The 10,092-nt window shown below is 43.4% G+C and overlaps 1 protein-coding gene across 3 annotated transcripts in view; it reads right to left on the bottom strand.

Annotated features, from left to right (window-relative positions):
* Nucleotides 1-963: 963 nt before the first annotated feature.
* ptpn22 (protein tyrosine phosphatase non-receptor type 22) overlaps nt 964-10,092 on the bottom strand; it is a 16,575-nt gene continuing 7,446 nt past the window's right edge. Inside the window, exons 9-24 of one of the 3 annotated variants that reach the window (XM_024005531.2) lie at nt 9,526-9,592; nt 9,283-9,360; nt 8,789-8,881; nt 8,340-8,467; nt 5,463-6,241; nt 5,280-5,366; nt 4,852-5,112; nt 4,556-4,696; nt 4,398-4,460; nt 4,071-4,216; nt 3,467-3,494; nt 3,025-3,087; nt 2,690-2,796; nt 1,674-1,704; nt 1,480-1,566; nt 964-1,355 (exon numbers count right to left, since the gene is read on the bottom strand). In XM_024005531.2, the coding sequence (XP_023861299.1) occupies nt 1,294-1,355; nt 1,480-1,566; nt 1,674-1,704; nt 2,690-2,796; nt 3,025-3,087; nt 3,467-3,494; nt 4,071-4,216; nt 4,398-4,460; nt 4,556-4,696; nt 4,852-5,112; nt 5,280-5,366; nt 5,463-6,241; nt 8,340-8,467; nt 8,789-8,881; nt 9,283-9,360; nt 9,526-9,592 (2,221 nt within the window). In that variant the 3' untranslated portion in view covers nt 964-1,293. Of the gene's footprint in view, nt 1,356-1,479; nt 1,567-1,673; nt 1,705-2,689; nt 2,797-3,024; nt 3,088-3,466; nt 3,495-4,070; nt 4,217-4,346; nt 4,461-4,555; nt 4,697-4,851; nt 5,113-5,279; nt 5,367-5,462; nt 6,242-8,339; nt 8,468-8,788; nt 8,882-9,282; nt 9,361-9,525; nt 9,593-10,092 lie in introns of all 3 variants that reach the window. The other 2 variants (XM_024005529.2, XM_024005530.2) reach the window with 2 other exon arrangements.

Here is a 10,092-nt window from a genome sequence, read left to right as displayed (position 1 = left end):
GGATTTAACTAATTCTATATTGGTGCACAATTTCTACTTAAAATATTTAGTGGAACGACCCAGCTATGGTTTCTTTTGAGCTTTGTCATATTCTGCTGCGGTGTGGAATGTGGCTGATGACCAAGACATGCTATGTGTAGTGTTAATACAAATAATTACTGTTGTTGATGTTTGTATTTTAATTCATGAGAGAGATTTCTTTTTTACGATGTTGTGTAACAAAAAGTCAAGACAGTTTTTTGGGTAAAAATAATAAGTTACATTTAATAGAATTATGATATTAAAAGTGTGATCAGTCATGTAAATTGAGTTGAAAACACACAATGGAATGCATCAACTTTTCCTGTGTTTAAAAAAAATAAATAACTGTATGCCTGTATTATGTATGAAACAACTGAGTGGCATTACTTTTGTAAGCATTATAGAGAAGAAATCAGTGATCCTCATCAATGGGTAAATTTACAGCAATAGGTCTTGGCTTTGCTTTTAAATTATAGCCCGTATAGAAAACACATCCACACACAATGAACGTGATGTACGTACAGTATCTGTCTTATCTCACACCTCCACGAAAAATATTACCGGTACAAATATATTTTATCCTAAAAATAGTTGTCCCATCGTGGTGGGTAACATTCACACTGAACAGTGCAGGTGTAGATCTAGCTTTTGTCTGGATCAAAAGTAGACTACACAAACAAACACAATCAAACAGCATGTAAAACTATCTGGATATAACATGTATCAAGTGTTAACAACAATTCAAAGTACCTTACAGTATTTGACTAGTCAAAAGTAGCCCTCTCTTAAACATATTTATCAACTCATCCATCCTTTGCCAACATGTGATTGYGTTTTTCGCAACCACAGTACAATCAATTTGTCATGAATAGCAGGTGGTTCTGTAAAAAAGCTCATCAGAGGTTGATCACCGGGCGGTAACAGCAGTTTGAGGAACCATGTTTGTGTCCGTCCAGAATGGATGCAGAGGGAGAATGCTACAGTACCGTATGTCATCCTCCATGTCATCATGGAATACTCTTCCTTCACACTGTGATAATTCCTCTGGGAACGGTTACTGGTCTCACTTGATAATGACACAGGAGTTGGCAAAACAGCACCAACAGGCCTGGGACCAGGCTAGCCGGTATCGACTAGCCACATGCAGGGTTCCAGCCCTGAGATCACAGGCCTGGGACCAGGCTAGCCGGTATCGACTAGCCACATGCAGGGTTCCAGCCCTGTGATCTCAGGACAGTGGCCAGACATGTCCAGCTTTGTTGACTGGCTGTCTTAAAACCACGTCTCGGGGTGAGTCCTCGGCCCTTTAGGCTTCACAAAACGACTCCCAAATCCTGGAGAGAGAACAGACTTTGTGAGACTGTTTGTGATTCTTTATGATACTTTGAGAGACTTTTGAATTAAAATGACTATTGATGGTTAATGAGAGTTGCATGGATCTCTTTTGAGAATGCTTACCAAATTTGAACACTGATGACGAGGCAGAGGCACCATTAGAAGGAGGTGATCCAGAGTGGGTTGTTGCTGGTGGGGGAGCTGTCTTTGCTGTGGGTGGGAAGAATGTGTTACTATTTTAGCTAGTAGAGGTATACTAGAGGTGGGGGGATGTATGTTCCAGGCAGCAGATCCATTTACAGAGATCTGTTACTTACGTTTCTGTCTGTGCTTGAAGAACTTCAGGCTCTGAAAAAGAAAAACCGAGACTGCTGGCTTTAGATGATAAGACATAGCTGGAGAGAGAGGTAAGTTAAGACAAAGGGGGAAGTTGACCCGCCCATGTTTCTAGGAAACCATACACATAATTAAGTCTGTGAAGGAAGAAACCACATTGAAAAAGTSGCAAGCAAGTTATGTCCAAAAAACAGATTTTCACCAAGTCAAATTAATTTGGGTTAAATGTTTCATGATGCTTGTATCTAAACCAAAGGAGATCATTTAAATATTGTTCTATATAGCAGTTGGGGTCTCTATAAGCTTCAATATGAGGTCTTAAAGCTAGCATGGAAGTGCATCATTTTATCTGTGTGGGCTAATATAGTAAAAGAAAATTGCCTTGAGGTAAGTTGAGCCAATGGCAAGTTACGGAAATGTAAGTGTTTTCTTCTTCTGCAGGGCATTATTGCTAGGATATGAGGTAACAACAAGGCCTGAAAATGTGAAGGCTTTCAAAAAAGTACAAAGTGTTTTAGTGTTAAGCCTAAAATGATTAAAAGACAAAAAAGTGATTGTGATTGTGTTGAAATGTGTTTGGGAAACAAAGATAGACATGGTTTTAAAAAGGTAGTGGTGTTTCATTCAGTACAGAATTTGTAGGAGGCTTAACTTACCATGTCTCTTGGCTCAACTTACCCTATACCCAACTTACCCTATACCCGAGGTAAGTTGTGCCAAGAGACCACTTTATGGACCAGCTATGTTTTAAAAACTGTCATTTTTACATAAATTCTGATTATTTCTAGGGTTACACGACATCCTGAAATATATGTACATATCTTTGTTTGAAATAATACTATATTTCCCTTGACAGAGATGAATGTAGAAAATGGCTCAATTAACCCCACTCTCCCCTACTCAAATAATAGCACAGTAAAGAAACACCAGATCCTCAATTTTTTAACCAATAGATCAAGTGTGTCAGTTACTGTAATTCTATGTACATAGCCATTACCTTTGTTCTAGACATGCTCTTCCCACTGTTCATGTCTGATTTGTTGTCAGTAGTCCCAGAGCCGGTTGAGATGCTGGTGACCACAGGCTGCTGATGCTCCATCTCAGCTAAGAAACAGTCATCACATGTTTCACAGTTAGGCAACCATTTTTTGAAAGTTAAATTCAATATCATCAAGAGTCATCACTATATGGGAATAGGGCGGATGGTTGGATTACTGTGATTTGAATACTCTTAATAAGGAGAGAGATCTGATTTACATGGGCCTGTGTGTAGTTGTCAGACAGAGTTGATAGTTGTAATTGGGGGTCTACGTTCTGTGCGTTGCAACTTACCACTTCCTCTTGTCGCCAAGGCCACAACGGCTGGAGCAACCAGATGAACAGTCGTCAGGTGCTCTGCACAGGAAACAGACACAATAATCAACATACATTTTGTCTCAAACATCAGATAGCTCAATACCACCCTACAGTGGCTTGAAAGACTACCTCCAATCTTTACACTGACATTATGGCTCGACAATGTGGCTCAATATGGCTTGACTTCTATTTTGGTAGGTGCAGCGCAGCTTCTGGATAAATGACTCTATTCAATGATCCCTATTGGGGCATTTTATTGTGTAAGGGAGTAGAGCCCAGAGCAACCATTTTAAGTAGACGGAAGTTGACTTAGTCTTTGTCAACTCCAAACAGACAGACTTGACCGATAGCAGAAGAAGGAAACCACACCAAAAAAGACAGATGGCTTTTCTCAGCCAATACTGTGAAAATAGCTTACCTTTCCGTGAACTCTTTGCCCGGACACTCTGAGTGAACAATTTACAGTGTTGTGTTAATGTACTAAAGTATAAACAACAACTGGAACATCTGAGTCATAGCATGAATCACAAGGAAGACAAAAAATGCTTAGTGATTTTTATATCTCATAAGGGCATTTATGAAAGATGAGGTAATCTATGGCACAAAGGGGTGGGTGGCAGCATCCTGTTCTAGATGTAACCATTAAATACACATGACTGTTAGAGTAAGAGACTGTAAGAGATTGTGAGTCGCTACTGTCAGGTAGTGTGACCAGAGCCATGTATTTAGAGAGTTGGGCCGTTGAGGTTTCTGCATTATGATGCATTTACATGACTACAACATTCTATGGCAGCCATGTTGGCTCCCCATTAACATTATATGGGGACTATTTCAATTCTGCTAAGTAACTGAATGTCTAGAATTAGACAAAAATTTGACAAAATTCTAAAAGTAAAAGGCCCAACTCTCTAAATATGGGTGAAACCATAGAAATATAATTACAAGAACCATCCCCATTGGAGTATAATTATTTCTATGAGGGTGTCTCTTTATAGCCTTGACAGCTACAGCATGTCTGCTACCTTGCTCCGATTCATGATTCCATCCAGGAATCTTTTGGGTTGGGAGTTCCCCGACCACTCTGAGGACGTACCGATCCTCTGCTGTGTGGTTGTGGTCTGGCTGCTCAGACTCTGCAGGCAGGGCGTGCTGTTTTGATCAAATGCAACTGGCCAAACAGTAGAACGTCAGATTAGTACACAGTAGATTCATTACGTCGATTGAGACAGTTTACACACAGAGTCGTTTACATGTTTAGGAATTTTGTCCGGAGGGTTAACATCGACAGCAGCACTCACATGATGATGATGATGATTGCGAAGGTGGTGGTGATGAAGAGATGTGCTCACCGTCCTGCATGACCACGATGAAGGATTCTGGGGTTCTCTCAGGTAGAGGGGGAGTCAGTCTCTCTGATCATTCACAAGAAAGCAAACAAGTCAGTGAAGACCCCTCATTATAGAAAAAGTTACATTGAAAGCATAAAATGGGTGTCACGTTTGCTTACCTGGAGGTGAGAGAGTAGGGACCAGAGGGTAGGGAGGGGGAGGGGGAGGAGGAAGGATTATAGATGTACAGGGAGCAGGAACCAAAGATACAACTAGGGGAGGAACTATAACCGGGGGTGATACTGTAACCGGGGGTGATACTGTAATGGGAAAAGGCCAGAGACATAGATTAAAATCACATGGCGTTTTGTGACTATCCCGGTAATATATATATATATATTTTTTTTTAAATGAACAATCAATAAAAAAAGACCTCTTATTATTCTGAGAAAAAATACATCTTTGACAAATGTACCTGAGAGTGTTGTCATTTTAACTTTTAAGCTCCTGCTCCTCGTCCAAGATCTCTTCTCCACCAGAGCTGGTGTGTCCCCTAAACGGCCACACCATTCCAAGGATGTTCCAATCCTGCTGTCCTTTGGCCTGTCCTGGACCATCTTCTCTACAGGGACTGAGAGGGGAGGGAAGACAGGAGTGCTCCTACCGGCATCGTTGGCCAACACAAAGGACTCTGGCGTTCTCTCTGGCAGTGGGGGGATAGGCGACGGGGGACTCCCTATGGGGGCAAATTAGGTTGAGAGGAAATGCATGTTCGAGTACTTATCAAGAAGAACTTATAAAGAGTATTATGAGTGCCTTTACAGGCCCTCCACTCACCATTCCCCCCCACTCACCATTCCTCCACTCACCGTTCCCCCCCACTCACCGTTCCCCCACACTCACCATTCCCCCCCCTGAGGGCCTCAGCTTCAGCATTAGAAGGGAGGATGATTTCTAACATCTTAGGTTTAGAGATGTTATCCGAGCGCTCTGAGGGGCACAGGAAGATATTTTTTTTAGCCCTCCAAATAATTCGTTGGAATATGTTAATCCCACATTTTAAACAGGAAGCATGTCAAAATTCACCTGCACCAGCAGCCAGTACATATGATTCAGCAGTTCTCTCAGGTAATGGAGGTGGACTGTCTTCATCTGAAGAAACTGCACCTGGGGCAGCGCTGGTGGTGGTGAGGGCTGGCAGCTCCATCAGCTGGCTGTTAAGGGTCAGACTGGGTCCGTTGAAACAGGGGTTCTCTGTCCACTGGCTCAGTGGAGCCTGCTCCTCCTCATCATCAGACCCTCTGGGATCCTTAGCAGCCAGGGGTGAGTCAGGCCCAAAGTAGGGGTCCTCCATGGTGAGACAGAGGGGGTTGGAGAATAAGTCCACAGGAAGCACTGGTATTACCAGTGTGGTGATTTCTCCATCCATCTCCACCTTCTCTTGCTCCATGGCTATCTGAGAGAACTCCTGAGGCCTGAGTGCCTGAGGGGGTATGATGGGGATATTGGGGCTGGGCTCTTGTCTCAGGTCCTGGCTGTTGGGCAGGTTAGCAGGCTGTGTGTGTAGGAAATAAGGTCTCTGGTAATTAGGCTGTGTCGGTGGCGGGTATGGTGGTCTCTGATTGACGGCCATGTTATTGGGCTGTTTCTTTCGGGGTTGTGGTTTCTGGTTCACAGTCTGTGTTGGTAGGGAGTATGGTCTCTGCTGTTCCCTCTGCCTGTCCCTAGCTCTCAGAGCATTGAGGATGGCTGAGGGGGAGCACTTAGCCGCGTCACACAGTGGGTCAACATGCACTTCTGGGGAAAAGAAGGCCACTGGTACAGCGTGATTGGATATCCCACCAGGCTCCTCGCTCTCTGTGTGCCTGGAACAAAATAGGAGTTATCCAGACATTTTATTGAAGTAAGGCCACTGGAGGCATTTTTCTCTATGCGTGAGAACCCTAATTGGCTATTGTGATATACACTATACAGTGCATTCAGAAAGTATTCAGACCCCTTAACTTTTTCCACATTTTGTTACATTACAGCCTTATTCTAAAATGGATTGTTTATTTTCTACCTCACAATACCCACTAATGACAAATACCCAATACCCCTTCACCCCAGTCTGAGGTTCTGAGCATTCTGGAGCAGGTTTTCATCAAGGATCTCTCTGTACTTTGCTCCGTTCATTTTTCCTCGATCCTGACTAGTCTCCCAGTCACTGCTCCTGAAAAACATCCCCGCAGCATGATGCTGCCACCACCATGCTTCACCGTAGGGATGGTGCCAGTTTTCCTCCAGACGTGACGCTTGGCATTCAGGTCAAATAATTCATTCTTGGTTTCACCAGACCAGAGAATCTTGTTTCTCATGGTCTGAGAGTGCTTTAGGTGCCTTTTGGCAAACTCCAAGTGGGCCGTCATGTGCCTTTTAATGAGGAGAGGCTTCCGTCTGGCCACTCCACCATAAAGGCTTGATTGGTGGAGTTCTGCAGAGATGGTTGTCCTTCTGGAAGGTTCTCCCATCTCCACAGAGGAATTGTGGGGTTCTTGGTCACCTCCCTGACCAAGGCCCTTATCCCTGATTGCTCATTTTGGCCTTGTGGCCAGCTCTAGAAAKAGTCTTGGTGGTTCCAAACTTCTTMCATTTAAGAATGATGGAAGCCACTGTGGTCTTGGGGATTGTAAATGCTGCTGCCTTGACACAATCCTGTCTCAAAGCTCCACGGACAATTCCTTTCGACTTCATGGCTTGGTTTTTGCTCTGACATGCACTGTCAACTGTGGGACCTTATATAGACAGGTTTGTGCCTTTCAAAATCATGTACAATCAATTGAATTCACTACAGGTGGACTCCAATCAAGTTGTAGAAACATCTCAAGGATGATCAATGGAAACAAGATGCACCTGAGCTCAATATTGAGTCTCATAGCAAAGGATCTGAATACTTACAGTTAAAGTTGGAAGTTTACATAAATCATTCTCTCTACTATTATACACATTTTTMTTTCAGCTTTTTTTTCTTTCATCACATTCCCAGTGGGTCAGAAGTTTACATACACTCAATTAGTATATGGTAGCATTGCCTTTAAATTGTTTAACTTGGGTCAAACATTTCGGGTAGCCTTCCACAAGCTTCCCACAATAAGTTGGGGGAATTTTGGCCCATTCTTCCTGACAGAGCTGGTGTAACTGAGTCAGGTTTGTAGGACCCCTTGCTCGCACACACTTTTTCAGTTCTGCCCACACATTTTCTATAGGATTGAGGTCAGGGCTATAGGATTAAGGCCACTCCAATACCTTGACTTTGTTGTCCTTAAGCCATTTTGCTACAACTTTGGAAGTATGCTTGGGTTCATTGTCCATTTGGAAGACCCATTTGTGACCAAGCTTTAACTTCCTGACTGATGTCTTGAGATGTTGCTTCAATACAACCACACAATTTCTAGACGATTCTGTGCTTCCATCTTTGTGGAAACAGTTTGAGGAAGGCCCTTTCCTGTTCCAGAATGACAATGCCCCTGTGCACAAAGCAAGGTCCATACAGAAATGGTTTGTCGAGATCGGTGTGGAAGAACTTGACTGGCCTGCACAGAGCCCTGACCTCAACCCCATCAAACACCTTTGAGATTAATTGGCATGCTGACTGCGAGCCAGGCCTAATCTCCCAACCTCACTAATGCTCATGGCTGAATGGAAGCAAGTCCCTGCAGCAATGTTCCAACATCTAGTGGAAAGCCTTCCAATAAGAGTGGAGGCTGTTATATGAGCAAAGGGGAGGACCAACTCCATATTAATGCCCATGATTTTGGAATGAGTTGTTCGTCGAGCAGGTTAGCACATACTTTTGGTCATGTAGTGTATTTTGATATAGAGATATGCTTCAAGGTTTACAAGGTTTCAAGGTAATGCACCATGAAAAAAACGTTAATTGTCAGATCTATGGTTGATGGGGGAAAAGTCTTTACTGTGCTGTACCTGTGCTCTGTCTGTGGTTCCATTTTAGGCTGGAGCTCAGGTTCTGGTTCCTGTTCAGCTTCAGACTCCTCACTGAGGTCAGAGAGCTCACTGTCACTGGCTGTAGGGGGTGAGGGGGCCACTGGCACCTAAACAGTTCAACAGAATTGCATGCTTAATCATTCCCCCTCTGAGAAAGTATTTACATAAAACACAGATCACTGGTCATAGTCTGTTTTGCTGTGTTCCTCTGCCTGTGGTTTAACTGTTGCTACCACGTGACTAAACAGCCAGCCTGGTTCCCCTAGCAAGAGTCTTTGAAGTAGACTACATAACAGACGAACTGCGCAGAATCCCGGATCTACAAATCACCTTTCATCCCAAATAACTGCTCATTAGGTGAACAAAATCAGTGGTTCTGCGCCTCGCCTTGCTCAAACTGATCCCCTCAAACACGCTGTCTGTCTCACCTCCTCTGTACAGGAAGGGGGGACTGGTGCCATGGACTGCAGGTACTTCTCAAACAGGAACTTGATGGTTCTGTACAGTAGCTCGTACTGTTCCTGTAGTTAAACACAAAACCAGTTCTGTTAGTGTTCAAACGATCCCTTATCAGTTGCCACGGCAAGATATTATTGTGAAGCATTCCAACAAAATAGTCATGAGAGATTGTACATGGGGAGTTGCTAAAAACATTAGAGATTGCTAAAAATATGTGGCTCTACTTGTTACAGATTAAGGCTTTGAGTCGGTTGGCATCAGATAATGTTGAGCTACAGCCTTGTGATAATAGCTCAGATAGAGGCATGTCACACTGTTTTTATGTGCTGTATGTGATTATGCTAAAAAAGCACGACGAAGTGAAAACACACACTCGGTCTAAAAGAAGCCTGTCACAACGGATGTGTTGATGCATGTGGTTATACGTGAAAACCCTATGAAGAATACGAAGCGAGAACACTACCTTGGTCTGAACCACAGAAGGCCTCTGTGTTCTCATGTCTTTGACCAGGTCAAAGATGTTGAAGTCTTCTGTGAGCAGCTGGAAGTTAACACAAAGGCGTCGGTAACGATCAGTAAGGTGACACATACAGTTACAGAAACGCTATCTTTCAGTACAGCACGACAGACACAGTAGTCTTTGGTCCTCTGCTCGCACTCTGGTTCGGAGGATATGGTACTGTACAGGGTAGGGCTGTTATCTCACCTGTGTTTTCACCAGGTTCCAGGTATAGTCGATGGCACACAGTGCTCCTGTTCTTCCACAGCCAGCACTGCAGGGACAAACAGGAAGAAAACAAGATTAACGTAAAATACAGTACATTAATTAAGAACCACAAACAAGTACAATATACATTCATTTTTGACAGTACAAACTCTGTTTAACCACATTCTTTTTTTATCTGTTTAACAATTATTATTTTATTTTTTTACACGTGTCAAGTGTTATAATTGTTTTCCTTTACTCCATACTGTATGGTGATAAAAAGCCTTGCTGAGCTATTAATGTGTAATAGCGCTTTAGCACCCCAACCTGCAGACAGCAGTGTATGTGGATGTACACAGTGTGAGCAGTCACTGCACTGCAGGCTGCTATTAACGCCCTGGCTGTCAACACTGTCAGCTCTGATCTGGCACATACATTCTGCTGCCTGTCCCTGCAGGCCTGGTCCTTCCTGCTCCTGGCCCACACAGCCTAACTGACAGATAGACCGTCAGACTCTACTCAACAGCTCAGCTACAGTTGAAGTCGTCAGTTTACATACACTTAGGT

This window comes from Salvelinus sp. IW2-2015, linkage group LG17 (genome assembly GCF_002910315.2).
Source record: "Salvelinus sp. IW2-2015 linkage group LG17, ASM291031v2, whole genome shotgun sequence".
Classification (NCBI taxonomy): domain Eukaryota; kingdom Metazoa; phylum Chordata; class Actinopteri; order Salmoniformes; family Salmonidae; genus Salvelinus; species Salvelinus sp. IW2-2015.
The sequence above is the reverse complement of the archived record's forward strand: the minus strand, read 5'-3'. Positions and strand labels throughout refer to the sequence as shown.